We start from the raw sequence: 16,152 nt of genomic DNA on the forward strand, positions 1-16,152 counted from the left end.
CAGTAATTCACATCATTGGTCTGGTGTGTCTGAGCATGGATGGGCTATGACTTGAAAATCGGTCCATAGGATTATACTAATCTTTCGATCACATCCTATGTATAGACAGTTAAGAAGAGAAATACAACAATTGTCAACGTCAAACTGAAAAAGTCCTGATACTTGTCACTAAAACCTCCCAATCAAGGATATTTTGGGGCATGCTCCATCATCAGCAGGACTCAATCGATCAATGGTCTGGATTACCGTACCATGTGTCCATTGCAAAGATTCAGATAGATCGCATATAGTATAATTTCCCCAAATGGTGGGAACTTTTAGATTAACTGTCTAGACCATCATGTGGTGGGGAAGAAGGGACTAACATGAGTGACATATGTTTCAAGCAGATGTGCTCCTGTTTCACATTGGAAAATTGAGGAAATATCATAAGGTGGTATAAAGCTTTTACAGAAGTTGAGAATTTCAACAGCAAAACAGACCAAACTCGATTCCAATGCATAGTTCCATTACTGTGACTTGAAACTCAGCCAAGTCATCTTGACTTGGCCAAAATGTTGCCATTGATTCTATTCGCACGGTACAGCTTCTAAGTGGTGATGAAGTTTACAAATTTTTCAGTAAAGATGAGAAATCATTAGGACATTCTCATCAGCAAACTATATGTAACCTGTGGGACCTAGGATTCATTGATCCAAACTGTTGATCTTATTGTCCCCACCATAGATGAGGGATGGTTCTAAACATTTCAAAACATCTGATATACGTCATTGTAAACATTGCAAACATTGCTGTTAGCAACGCACAATATTTAGCCGCTTAAGAGGCGCAGAACCAAAGGCAATCTTCTGTTATTTTAAGAAAGACATTAGCAATTGATTTGATAGAACAGAAAATAAAGGAATCCATCTTACTCAGAATTGGGAAAAAAGAGTAGTCTTTTATCGCGACCTAAGACCACCAGGGTTCGCCTTTGCACCCCACACGTAACACGGTCCGATGGCAGGAAATGTCTATGCTCTGGATGCTACCCACAGTAATAAAATAATAATAATAATAATCAGGTGGCAAACAGGTGTGTGACCATCAATATGTTTTGCTGAAAATCTTCTGAATGGAATCATAATCAACCCTACAAGATATCCTCCCATTATCGAATCATAGGTTGTTCAAAACAGTGCTTCAAACCCAAATGTATGACAATCTTTGCATGTGGGGCCCATGTGGTAAACATGCTGATGAACCCGAGGCGCGAGTCTGTCATGGGTAGAACAAACTCCAAAAATTATACTTGTGTTTGCCTTAAGCTCCTTACCTAAGAGAAGAAAATAGAAAATAACGAGGTAGTTGATGAGGCTTATAAGTCAGCATGGAAAATGAATAAGGTGGAACTGCTGCATATTGTACCCAGCATCGTGATGATCACGACAAAATGATGGGGCCACAGTTTCATTGGCATAGCTGAATATGGAAAGATAGGGCTGTAATTGTTGCAAGTTATATAAATTGAGACCCAAAACCAGGATTAAACTGATATTTAAAATCTAATTGATTTTATTTGTGAATGGATTGTGAGCGTCGATCACTTCTATCATAAATTGAGTTGCTAAATAATCACATTCTAAACTAAACATTATTTACCCAAGTATTTATTGGAATCTATGCTTTGAAAAGGAGATTTGTTTATGGGTGTGAGAGAGACAGAGAGAGAGATGGAAGAGTATTTGGGACTCCAGTATCATGATTCTGCAGCAGTGGAGTCATCCATCGGATTCCAGTATCTGTTGTAAAACCACAGGTAATCAGCAGAAACTGCATATCCATCTTGATTGCGGTGCCAACTATAGTATGCATGGGTACGATTCTTAATATCAAAAATAGCATGACCAAAGCTGGCCTCCCTGAAAGCTGAATACATCGGCTGTGGCTCTGTCATGCTGCACAATTAAAGGAACTCCACGTTACAAGCCCTTTTTATGATAAAGGCCCATTTGACAATCCTAACCCATCAGCAAATGCCAGAAATGCCGTGGCAGAAAAAACAGGCCAGTCCAATCATCAAGAGTCGGCCAAATTAATTTGTCTGTCCATTTGGAATGCCTGATGATTGGACCAGCATGATTTTTGGTATGGGTCATCTGCATGGTGGTGCCCACCTGATGGCTTGCATATCAAACACGAGTGCACATGTAGCACATTGGGGCATGTGTCTGGTGTGGATGGGAAGGAACCCACATGCATATGGGCTTATAAAAACTACCAGCTTCAGAATGCAAGTATAAAAGATGGCCTTTCAAGGAAATCAGCTCTCTATGCTAAACTTACTTGGTAGCCAACCCTTCAAGATTTCCTCCATCGCCAATGGTGATGTACACAGGAGCAGATGGGTCATTTATTGGAGAGCACACCCCATTCACTATGTTGTATGCAATGTTGGATACACGTTCCTGCAAGATGAAAGATCCCTGGTGTTAAATAACTTACTCTGAAGCCACCACCTGAAAAATTCTTGAAGAGAAGGTTAGTTTCCCTATGTAATCAAATTCGAAAATTTTAATGATTATAAGTAATAAGCTTATACATGTTAAAATATTTCCCCACCCATATCAAAAGTTGGATTTGCACCGCAATGGGTAAGAATTTCTATAAATTCTACAGGGAGTACTCCAGTGGTACCGCTACCACTGAAAGCTACAGTTGTATTGGGTATATGTGGGGCCCACATGATGCATGCATAAAATCCAACCTGTCCATCATATTGCTTCGGTCACGTGTTCCCCCCAGGGCCCGAGAATCAGGCTAATCCCCGAATCATTTGGGCAACACCACATGGAACAAGTTGGGATAGAGAACATCCACCTTTGATTTGCATGGAGCGCCCGCCATATCATACATATGAAACCCAGGACATTCAATCTGATCTGGATGAAAGTCAAAGCTATTTCAACATTCAAGTGGGTCCCTGTTTAAATCAAGGATGGACATCCCTTCTCACATGGCTCCCTGTTAGTGGCCTACTTGAGTATCAGATCATGCAGATTTTTGGCACCTGGAGTTAATATGAAGTGACGCATTTGACGGATGGATTGAATGGCCTTAATACATCACGTAAGACCCACATCCATCCATACCACTGTAAGGCACTCGTACTGCTCGAGCACCTCAACTTCTGGGGTAACTCTTAGAAAATGGGATGCCTCATCCATCTCTGCATCGAAAACACCTGATTGGGGGTCTGAGAATCAGAGTACATTGATGTGTCCTGAATGCAGATTTTGCATTCAATATCAAAGTATGGGAACCCCAACAACGTTGTCATGGACGGGCAGGCCACATATTTTGAAATATTTGGTGCAGAGGTGGGAAATAAATCTGAGCCAACACTCCTGAACCTAGGTATCATTTACTTGCAAGAAGAAAAAAAAATGTGTTTGTGTGTGCGTGTGTGTGTGTGTGTGTGGGTGGGGGGGTGGGGGAACTCATCAATAATCAATCAGAACAAGGAGCAACATGTTCAAAGGATAAGTGTAGCTGAAATGAGGATGTTGAGATGAATAAACAGCCAGACAAGGATAGAACTAGAAATGAATGCATTTGAGGGAATTTAGGAGTAGTACCTATAGGTAATAAGACGAGGAAAAGTAGGCTTAGATGGTTCGGTCATGTGCAATGGAAACAAAGAACTGCACAGGTTAGAAGTGAGTTGGTACAGGATGAAAGCTCTAAAAGGGAAAGGGGAAGGCCCGAAATGACGTGGGTGAAGGTAGTAAGAGAACTAGAGAAGTCTTGATGACCTATGGTCTAACTGAAGTTATGGCCCTGGATAGAGTTGAATGGCGGAAAAGGATTCATATAGCCAATCAAAATTAGTCGGGAATATGAATTTGATGATGAGTAATCAATCAGAATAGCATCGTGTCTGTTAAGAACCAACAAAAGATTCTCATTACAGTGCATTCAAGAGCATTGGGAGATGAGTATAGAGCATGCTGTATAGCTGCATTTGTAAAACCAAGGGGGATTCTGCAAGGAACAAGCATAACTAGGAAGGTTCCCAACAGGTCTATGAAAAATCCAAAGACTTGACAGATTATTTTTTTCTCTCAGCCTTCAAATTGAAAATTAGGGTAAGGGACCCTATCAGAACTTAAGCCTAAAGGTATGATTTTGTAATCAATAGTGAATGGCATATAGACCATTATTTCTGTTTGTAATCTTTTGGTGAGCTTGCACTGTACCATGTTGGTGCAACCAAGAATTTCCACTCTATTCTTGTGTTCTTGGTTTTTGTAGCAAGCGCGTGAATATACTTGTGAGTTCAAGCCACAATACAGCACTCTCATATAGCATACCTCAAAATGGACAAGTTTTGGTTATAGTGCATCACTATAGCTACGAAAATGGATGCACAATGCTGTATACATGTACAGGTAGGTAGCTTGCTGGAAAATGATCATATATTCCTATCTTTTGGGTCAATCCAGATTGCATATATGTTGAGAGGATGGAATTGTACGTGACTTGCAAGCCGCAGGAAACACTGGTGCTGCCCTGCCAGTTAACATTTCCATCCACCCATGGATAATTACAACTTTACTATTTATAGCTTTTCAGGCTCTACTGCTTTCTGGCCCCTAGAGCTGACAATTGAAAGACGAGTACACTTTGAAACACATATAGCACCTATACTAAGCAACCCAGATATTGGGATGTTGAATTTTATGAATCCCTTGGAAATTCAAATAGTCCAAAGGAAAACTACCTGCAACTGTCAAATACCATCTTACTCTAGAGAAATAGTTGGATAAAATAGAATGGCAACAAGGAGAAGGGAAGGGAACATACAGATCGTTCATATGCATGGACATGACCAGCAAATACAACATCTACTTTGTACTTCACAAACCATGGCTCGTACATTACTCTCATGGTTTCGCCTTCCATGTAATGGTAGTTGTAGCTGTTATACCATGGTGAATGCATAAGAACAATCAGCCATGGTGTCTCATTCCTGTTCACTTTGGGAAACTCCGCTTCAAGCCATTTGTACTGAGGGGTGTATTTACCTAAAGATGAAAGGTTAATAGAAGCCATTATGAAATATCTCCACACAGCTAATTTCTTAGACCATAAAGACACTATGCCGAAAGAAAAAATGCTTCAACATGTAAAATGATAAACTCAGATTATCAAAATGTTTGACCAAGCTCTAGTTATTTAGGAAGGCAACGTTGTTCAACTTATTAGACGAATGAAATATCAATTTAAATGAATTGGTCGGCAGTTTGGTAATTGAAGTGTGCACATCGGTGGGTATTCACAATACAAAGGACCTGATTCAATACCTTAGAAAAACAACCACTCGGAACAAAAAGAAATCATATGAAATGCCAAGACATGCTAAACAATCATGACACCATTTTATAAGTAATATCACATTAGAAACCCATACTTCCATGCAAGATTAGACAAAATCAAAAAGAAAAAAAGAAATGAAAAGGAAAAAAGAAAAAGAAAAAGGACATGTTTGGATAAACTATTGAATTGAATTGCAAATATCAATATCGATCCAATGAAGGGGAGATAACATAACCAATTGGATAAACTATTGAATTGAATTGCAATTACCAGTCCAATGAAGGGGAAATAACCAAAACTGTAGTATCCTTCATTGGCATTCATATTGAGGGTTCAGCCGTTCAGGCTCCAAATTGCAACTGCATTCTCTTTCAAATTTGACTTAGAGGAAACATGATAGCAATTTGAGGGATACAGGTACATTCTATTCATTTCGTAAGTATGGTTGAGGGAACAAGAGCTTGATCATCATCATCATCATCTATGCCTTATCCTAACTAATTGGTGTCAGAAACATGAATCCTAACTAATTGGTCATCATCATCATCATCATCTTGAGGGAACAAGAGCTTGATCATCATCATCATCATCATCTATGCCTTATCCTAACTAATTAGTGTCAGAAACATGAATCCCATTCTCCCATTCCACTCTATCATGGACCGTATCCTTAGTTAAACCATAGGTCATCCAGTCTTTTCTTACTGCCTCCACCCACATCCTTGTGGGCCCTCGCTTTACCATCTAAGTCCACTTTCCTTCATCCTATTACCTTTTGGTACTACTCTCCCTCAAATGCATTCATTTTTTATTCTATCCTTCCTCATCTTGCCACTCATCCATCTCAACATCATCAGTTCAGCTACACTCATCCTATGAACATGTTGTTAGTTGTTACTTAACTGCTCGACATTTTATCCCATAAAGCATGGCTGGTCTTATATATATCCTATAAAACTCACCCTTCGGTTTGATTTGTATGCAAGAATCACATAAAACTCCAAAGGCACCCAAAAGAACAAAAGAAACAGGATTGTGTAGTGCAGTACCCAAAATAGATTGGCTTAGCAGGGTCACTCCAATTCAATTCATATAATGTGAGAAGTACATGCACATGGAACCTTCTTTTTTTTCCCCTCCTTTTACCAACCATATTTCTCCCATAATACAACCAAAGCAGGATAAATAATTTTCTGTACAATTCAGAGGTTCCACTCCATAAAGATATCTGTCAAAATTCAGTTAAGAATCATCATTAATTTGTTTCAGAAGATAATAGCAATGAACTGCATATCTTACCATAAGCTGAATATGAAGACAAGACAATGATATATGCTGAAGCTCGCTTGATGGAGTACCAAAATGGACTGGTACTCTTGGATGCTCTATAAGGTACATGATATCGGTGCCGATATGGCTTAAAAGGCACACTTTCACCCTGCAAGAAAATTAATTACCATCATTCATCAGGTTTTTTTGTTTTTTTTTAATGCAAGACCCATTCATCAGTTGACTAAAAGCTTCCAAATGCCATTGAAACTTTTAAAAGAAAACTTTGACCACATTTTAGCAAGTTCAAGTATTTGATGCATCCGGGGCCATCCATCCATCGTGCATACACACATAGGGCCAAAATTGGTCCCATACCCATATTGACTGAAGAACCTGGACCCCGTCAAGCTTTTATTGGATATCGGCCCAAAAGTCATCATCAGATGGCCAGAAATGCAATCCAATGGGTCCCATATGAAATCCAACTAGTTTGTGGGACCCGTTCATATATAGGTACAGTCTGCAAGTAGGTCTATACATATGGGCAGTGAATGCAGCCGATACATGCAGAATCCTTGTCATAGTTATTTTCCAATTAATTTGTGCAGCAAGTTAAGTCCTGAGTTTAGTAGCTTACTGTAGTTGTTACAAAATTAGCAACAATCCAAGTAGGAGTTGTTTCTCTTTGGTTCTAGAAAGAACAGCCATGTGTACATAGCCCATACAAAAAACAGGCCATACAGTTATAAGAGACATGATGTATTGATTTGTCCTCGTAGGCGTTGTTTCTCTTTGGTTCTAGAGAGAATAGCCATAAGCAAACAGCATATGTAGATACACATGCCATACAGTTGTAAGAAGGATGAATATTTTGATTAAATTAAAAGCTTTTCTTTGAGGTTCTCTTTAAGCTTGCATGTGGAAGAGTGATATTTCTATCTTTCTAGTAGTTTGCTACCAGAAGGTTGTTGTAAAGACATCCACAGGCCTTTTTGAGATCTATATTTCAATTGTGGTGTTTGAAGAAGATTTTTTTAAGCTACAAACCTGGTATGCATTTTAAGATTAGAGTATCTTTTAATTTTCAGGCTCTATTTTCAATCCCTACTGCATCAGTACATCTATGTGATGCTAATGGAAATTTGAATTCTTGGTGGATATGCCATATTAGCTTCTATTTCAAATTCTCCAAGGATGATTACGTGGATTCTAGTCCACCTTCAATATTTTCACTAGAATGGGTTGTGGATCATCAAAACAGTGTGATTTTTGCTTAGTAGCCAATAAAAAGTTTTCAGACTCAATAGGCAGTTCAGATTGACCTAATGCAACTAGGAAAACTATAACTTGTGTTCTGACAACACTGGAGCATTTCTCAAAAATTTTGAAAGACAGAGAGACGTCAAAACCTAAAAAATTACAGATCAGACAAAGAAAGTGCACAAAAAAAAAAAACACACACACACAATGTTATAAAATGATTTCAATTTTCACAAAATATCCATGATATTTTTAAGAGATTTAGATAGACACCTGAGTTTTCAAGTTGTTCGTCTACCTTGTTTGAATTCGTGAATACAGCCACTTCAAAAAAAGACTAAAAAGAATTAAAAAGTTCTTTTTTCTTTTTCTTTTCTTTTTTTCTTTTTTGGTGTGTCAACTACTATAGACAGCATATTCTCCCACAGACGTTCTATCAGACATGAACTATAGGACAAGCCCAAGCAAAGTAATAGTAATGAAAGACAAAATGGTCCAAAAATAATAACTGAACTGTAATTTGGAATATAACAAACTGAACAATAGCTGGGATGAATAAGAGAAGTAATTACAAGCTCAGGAGCAAAGTCAATCTCATGATTTCCAGCAGTCCATATCCAGGGCTGATATGCAACACTTCTCTCGACAAACCTGCCCCATGTATCCCACCTGACATTGTCATGAAACGGGTAATTGTCTGCATAAGAAAGGTCACCAACAAACAACACGGTCTGTCCATTTGGGTTTGCCTCATAATGAGTTAGTGTCTTATTTGAATCATAACTCTGACCAAGATCCCCTGCAAACAAAAGTAATAAGGTGAAAATCCATATGAAACAAAGCAACATCTAGTGATGAACCACACACATGTGCACATGTTATATGTATAGAGATAATAAGCAATTGGGCCTCGAAATAGTTTTGTCATGTACTATGAGGATTATGTGATGAAACATATAACGAGCTTTGCTAAGTGCACACACGTGTGCAAAAAACTCATGAACATGCCATAGCTGTACCAGCATGGCATGATAGGTCCTAGATCTAATCCATCCATCAGAAATGAACCACTATATTGATGCCCTAGCAAAAGAATCAGGTTGATCCACTCATTATGCAGGCCATATCTTGCACACCAAATGTACGGCTCTGAAAACCTTGGCTGAAGTTTTCTAATCCATCCACCGGTTTCCAATATTGGGGGCCCACATGCTGAATGGACTAGATCTATTTTTCAGGAAAACATGCTGAGGGTTGGACAAGCCTGATGGATGGATTGGATCTCACACCTATGTGCCATGTTAGCACATGGGTGTCATGTACGTGAGCTTTATTGCACACACATGTGCGCTTGGCAAAGCTCAACATATAACATTAAGTTTAAAACGTTTCCTAAGATTTTTGGAACAAAAGGAGAAATTCATTTAGTATTTCCATATTACTAAGCTGAGCTGAACATCATTGTTGGGTAAGAATCCAGAAAGAAAAATACCAAGCCCATCCATTGATACCATAATGGTTTAAAGCAACTTTCAGTGTTGAACCACACACACACACACACACATCTGCAAAGACACAAAAGATCACCAAAAGATGGCGGCCAGCAGGGTTTTGCCATGTGCGTCATAAAACGGCAAGACATTGGAGATTGCATTTGAGCGAGTGCTAAGGAAATTATCTACAAGGTGTTTCTTAGCATTACTTAGACCGAAAGGACAAGATACGAAATGCAAGAATGCCCTTATTGAGTGGAAATCGGATATTCCCATGCATATGAAGAGTTATTTCATAACTATACCATTTATGTGGTAGTACAGATTACTCGAAGCAGCCATGCAGCTATTATTAAAATACCTCTAATGCAACATATTTGGGTCAAATTGCAGATTGACTTTTGTATTTCCTACTTTTAGCGGTAAAGATACTCACTCTGTGTAAGTTAAGAAGAGCATTCTTGATAGCTTTAGAATTCAAGAGCAAGAGAAACAAAAGGAGCCAATACGATTTTTAAATGGGAGAATATCATCAGAGCCCAAACTTTCTTCCTAGATAGTGAACAAATACACGCTTGAGTTTTATGTTTAGTGGCAATTGAGACAGATAGGGAGAAAGACGAATGAAATAAGGGTAAGTTCACTATCTCATCTCAGTTGTGACAGATACACCTTATTACAAAATTTTGAATAATAAAGCAACACTGATGAAAACATCAAACATGTTGACCTGAATCTGAGCAATACATGGAGAGCCAGATGAGACAGTAGCAAACCAAATAGACACAGAAAATTAAAGCTGAATTCCTAATAATATAAAGCATCATATTGTTTTGTGCATATTCAGTTGGAAAACATGCTCTTGATTTTGTGAAGGGTCAGAAGCTTTGAGAGATTTGAAATATATATATATATATATATATATATATATATATATATATATATATATATATAAAAGCGTAGGAAAGAAGGCCATCCATTCTATGGAATCAAATACCAGGGGATACACATCTAAATCATAGTATCTTTTTTATTTTCTTGTTAATAAAATGAAAATAGTAGATTTAGTTTTGATGAGAACTCTAAAATCTTCTTTTAAATTCTAACTTTAAAATATTATATATATATATATATATATATATATATATATATATATATATATATATATATATATATATATAAAGGTAAAACAAAATATAGCAGCAGCAAAAGGAAATTTAAAGTACAACCTAAACCATGCTCATATACTCATATTAAAAAGCAATTATAGAGTTTACGTGACAATGTCCAATATGTGGCAGTAAGCGATTGAGCATTAGAATGAAAAAACGAAGCACTATATTGCCTAAGGTTAGTCTTGCAGGGATGTTCCATACAGAACAAGACTGCTTGAAAATTTTGAGAATCTATTCATGGAGTTGAATTAACTAATCCATCAATATGGTTAGAAGCTATAAAAAATAAATAAATAAATAAAAATTAAAATTGAAGAGTATAAATCAACAAATGAAAAATACCTATAAGACCGAAAGTATATGGAACATCAGGACCAACTCTTGGAGGAGTTCGAAACCAAAATTGCCGTGTTGTGTTTCCAATTCCAACTTCATAGTAGTACAAGGTGTTGAACTGCAAGGATTAAAAAACACACTTTATATCCAAGAAATTCTTTTGAGCATTCCTTTGTATTTTGGCTGAAATCCATAACCAGTTCTTTTGAGTACTAACTTGTATATTGGCTGAAATACATAACCAACTTCAACCATTACGCAAAAGAAATTACTGAGAATAAAAAATTTTGAAAAAGAAAAAAGGAATTAAGTGACATGTCTTCTTCTGTATTGTGCTCAAGAGGCTCAACCTAACAAACTGGTTCTTTCATTCAGCAGCCATTCTATACGGATGGCCCCAGCCATTCATATGGCAGGGGGTCCCAATGTAGATCATCAATCCTGCAAAAAACTACACCAAACAATCCTAGCCATCCAATAGTTGACCTGCAAGTGGATGGTTAAAAAAGGAAATGTGGAGAATGGCCATGTCCAATGAGGGGGAAACCCCACCGGTTGCATAGCTTGGATTGCTTGGTGGAGGAGAAATTTGGTTCATCACTGACCCATTCAGGGCCCACAAGACGACCGAATTAGATCAGTGAGATGGGCCCACCTGTATGGAATTTTGGCCAAAGAACTGGCCAGTAAATCGGGCCCTCTATACTGAAACTATTGGGGGCCATGCAAGCGAGTAGAACCCGCGTCACAAAATGAAGTAATTCATAGCCAAATTCTGATTATCCAGGACATAAAGATCTATGAAAAGCAACATGGAGAAACAAATTCTGATCAGCAGAAACTAAAATCAAAGTGGGCCCACCTTCAAGTGCTTGATGGTGCAGTGATGAATGTAGCCCGAAGTATAGTTGTAGAACTTGTAGGACGTAACGATGCCTTCCGCCTTGAACTTATGCTTGTCTTCTTCAGGCCCATAAAGCACCGTATTCGAACCAGGCTCGTCTTGAGTGACCCAAGAGACGATCACTCCCTTCCCAACATGGTCTCCTTGAGTTATATGAACCTATAAAACACAACACCCACTACTTAGAAAAAGTAAGAAATATGCAAATTCAATCACAAAAAAAGCTGAAAAACTATAAATTTTCAAAAGCTAACCAGTCATCCTAGTTGAAGAAAATGATAGGGATCGCACGAAAAATAAACTTTTTAAAAAAATACCAAAAACTAATACAAAAGAAAATTTTGAATGTCGGGCAGTAACCATCAAAAACAAAACTCTGCAAAACAAAGACAGAGAAATCAAAATTTTCCTTTGGAACCTAACAAATTATATCTAGTAAACTTATGTCAGCAGAAGAGATGGAAGAGCTGATTCACAGATGAATCGATATAGCTTGCTATCACCGAGTGGGTCCCAGCATAAGCATGCCCTGGCCCAAAAATCAGGATGGCACGCTGATAAGGTGGGCCATGCGTTTATAACAAAACCCAACAGCAAGACCCAAAAAAAAAAAAAACCCTTTGGTCATCTTACATAGACAGTCCACCGGATTCACAGAACATTCTGATTTCTGGGCCAGGTAACATTCGTGGCGGGACCCACCTGATAAGGCGCCCGGATTTGCACGAATGCTCCATGTTGATGAATCCACCTTCAACTGCATCTTCAATATCTCCTCGAACAAATCGACTTACACGTTCTCCACCAAGAATAACAAAAAAATTCTAAAAAATTACAAAAGACACTTTTTCCCTTTTTCATGAGAGAACTCATGCATTCGAACCCAAAAAAAATTAAAATAATGGAAAATAAAGTATAAAAATGCAAAATGGGAAGTTGGGTATTGTAGAAAATGATAAAAATATACAAATATCTTCCCAAAAAAGAAATAAAAATCATATAAATGAGAGATGAAAAGGGTAGAAAAACAATAAGAAGGTTTCAATCACACCTGTTGCGGCGCATTATAGCCAGAAGGCACTTTGAAAACATCGCTATCGAGCGGCATATCGACTGTTTTTTCAACCTGCCTAACAAAACTGCTTGTAATCCCTCCATTACACAACACCCCTGCATTCACCACCACCAACACCACCACCACCCAACCTAACACTCCACCTCCCATCTCCTTATCCTTCACACCCAAACTCCCTCTTAACCTACGCACTCCCCCTTCTTCCTAGTAAACCTCTATATATACGCCTAGATTTCTTCCATTGAATGAGCCGAATATCCCTTCCTTTGATGCCTTTTACATGTCCTGTTTCTTGCTCTCGACGTGGAAAATAAAAAAATAAAAAACTAAAAAAAAACAGTTGACGGCATCAAAGGAAACAACCGACGCGAGGGAAGTGATACGGTAGTGCAGGGAGAGCAAGAATATGGTAGAATTATGTTGATGAAGTACACGTGGCATGGTTATGTCTAAATCTGGATTGTTCATCTGGTGGGACCTAATATCGATGAAGATATAATAAAACTTCATATGGATCGGATGATTCTATACGTCTAAAAGATGGACTAGAAATCAACGGTGGAGAAAAGTGATGGCTATTCTCGCCTGAGAAGTGTGATTATTTAAAGACAAGGGGTGTTAACAAGGTCCGTTAGTTGGACAGTTGAGATTGACGTATAATCCATGCGGCTATTCTTTCTCTGGAGAGAACAAGCTACCATATTCTGGTTCTTCGGGCTCTACCATATTAGAAGTCACAGGAAAGACTTAAATACTCCGGCGGAGCCTGATGGATGATAGGCAGGCGAAATTACTCAAAAGTAGTATACATGTCGTATAATAAATTCAAATTAAACCGTTCAATTACTTTTTTGAAATTAGGTATATTATAGAACAAAATATAGAATTATTTAATTATTTTACTACTATAATAATAGAGGACGTTTATTTGACGGTTGAAAACTAATAAATTCCTAAGGTCCACTTTCAAAAACATAAGTTTCAAAGAACCAATGATTATAGTTGTTCAAATGATATGATTTTTGGGTTGTAAATAAAAATAATTTCCAAAATATTGTCATAATTGAATTAATGTAGACCACGTGTGGCATTTTGAAGTGACAGTGTATTAAACATCATATGCAACAGAAGTATCAAATAAGTGCTTAAAATAATACCTTTGACTACAACCCATCTTAAATATTTTACAGTATTAGAGCATGGAAAAGATAAAGTAATATGCGAAAGCCATCTCTCCGCGTGGCATGTGGCACGTGATGTATCAGCCGGGTGGAAGCGGATTGCGTCCTACGCCGGCCCGTCTGCAGCTAGGAACTGGCAGGAGCTTTGAGTGGCCACTTTAATGTATGGGTCTTATCTCACCGTTCATACATTTTTTCGTATCATTTTAGGTTATGAATCCAAAAATAGTCATATACAAGGCTCAAGTAGACCACACCACATGAAGCAGCGGTGGTAATGAATCTCACCGTTGAAACTTTTCTAGTGCCCATCGTGATTTTATTTTCCATCCAAGCTATTCATAAAGTTACATAAACATGGATGAAGAGAAAACACAGATATCAGTTCCATCCAAAACTTTTGTGGCCCAATAAGTTTTCAACAGTAAAAACAATCTCCATTGTGTAGTCCACATCTGTCTTGGATCTGCCTTATTTTTTTATTTATATAATAAAATGATACCAAAAAATGGATGAACGGTGTGGATAAGCTACATACATCACAGTGGCCACTCAAAGCTCCTGCCCGTTCCCAGCTTGGAGACGGGCGGGGTAGGACGCAATCCGTGTCTGGATTAGGTGCGTCCCCTGCCTCCCGCGAGACGGTTCAACCCTTACCGGTGCAGCCCACCTTGCTGTTTGTTGTACGTATCCTACATCCACTCCGTCTATCCGATTTTTCGTATCACTTTAAAGCATTATCCCAAAAATGAAGAATTTAAAATTCTCGGGTTGACTATATCATAAGAAACAGTGATGAATGATCATTAATGAGCCATGAAAGTTTTGATCAAACTGATTTTTGTTTTTGTTTTTTTTTTTTTCATCCAGGCTTATGTGACCTTATCAACAGGTTAGATGCCAAATAAGTATCACAAAAGCATAACGGTAGCCTTAAGAATTTTTTAATGGTATAACGTTCAATCATCACTGTTTCCTATCGTATGTTCCACCTGAGAATTTTATCTGCTTCAATTTGGTGATCATCAACTAAAATGAACTGGAAAATCGGATGGACAGTGTGGATCTATAATAAATATATCAAATTGGGCCCCACGGTAAGGGCCGCACCTAAAACTCAGGATAGAATTATATTATTCATGAACTTTTCTACCATTGCGGGTTACGACTAACGAGAACAAAAGGAGAAAAGTGTTTGTAATGGTACGGAATCTGGTAGTGCTCATGCTCTGTACAGTGTCTATGGCCTAATGATTGTTAAATCCAATTCATCCATAAGATGAGACCCGCTATTTTTACCGTACATTCAAAATATCAGACCTATCTAAAACTAAAATAGGCCACAAAGAACATCACGAAATCTCTCACAAAACTTCTAATTCAGGCTTTATGGTTTTAGGCTATTTTTTGGATTGTCCTAATTCAGTTGAGTCGCGCGTGTAACTCACCTCGCTAGTAATCTATAAGCATCAAATTCCAAACCAGATGGAAAGCTCAGACCACTCACACGTGTTCATATTGCCATGCGATCTTCGATGGGGTTGGGTAGATTACCGAACGTGGGACCCACTATGATTTATGTTCCTTAATTCTACGCAGTCCATCAGTTTTGAAAGCTCATTTTAGGGCATGATCCAAAAAATGAAGCAGATATGAATCTTAGGTGGACCACACCAGAGGAAACAGTGGTGATTGAATTCTAAGGCCACAAAGACCTGAACGAAGGGACCACACAAATATCGATTGATACAAAACTTCCGTGGCCCATTAGAAATTATTAATAGTCAATCACCATTCTTTCCGGTGTTGTGATCCATGTGAGATTTGGATATGCTTCATGATGTTGGATCATGCTCTGAAATGAGCCGTAAAATAAGATGTAGATGTAAAGCACGTACACAACAGAGGGTCCACCGAATCTGTGCCCTTCCAAGCCATCATCATGTTAGTGGAAAGCTTTAACACACTAGCAGAGTGTGATAATTCATTTTCCTCCCCACTTAATTGCAGCCGTCCAAATTAGGGGAATCTATAAATAATTAATGGACCACAACCACTAATTCAAGTGGCCAATTATTCAACATCTAATGAACGGTTA

At 38.1% G+C, this 16,152-nt stretch overlaps 1 protein-coding gene across 2 annotated transcripts; it reads right to left on the reverse strand.

The window, feature by feature from the left end:
- Positions 1-1,525: 1,525 nt before the first annotated feature.
- LOC131223512 (purple acid phosphatase) lies at positions 1,526-13,147 on the reverse strand. Of its 2 annotated transcripts, XM_058218951.1 has the most exons (8): positions 12,850-13,142; positions 11,757-11,957; positions 10,901-11,012; positions 8,463-8,689; positions 6,658-6,796; positions 4,846-5,066; positions 2,326-2,447; positions 1,526-1,937 (listed from the first exon to the last, which is right to left on the reverse strand). In XM_058218951.1, exons 1-8 carry the CDS (start codon positions 13,021-13,023, stop codon positions 1,739-1,741), a joined length of 1,395 nt encoding a protein of 464 aa, XP_058074934.1. In that variant the 5' UTR covers positions 13,024-13,142; the 3' UTR covers positions 1,526-1,738. The 2 variants fall into 2 exon arrangements, 1 of the variants encoding a protein (XP_058074934.1); XR_009160511.1 differs by lacking the exon at positions 4,846-5,066 and having other exon boundaries at positions 1,797-1,937; positions 12,850-13,147.
- Between the last annotated feature and the right edge of the window lie 3,005 nt (positions 13,148-16,152).

This window comes from Magnolia sinica, chromosome 13 (genome assembly GCF_029962835.1).
Source record: "Magnolia sinica isolate HGM2019 chromosome 13, MsV1, whole genome shotgun sequence".
Lineage (NCBI taxonomy): Eukaryota > Viridiplantae > Streptophyta > Magnoliopsida > Magnoliales > Magnoliaceae > Magnolia > Magnolia sinica.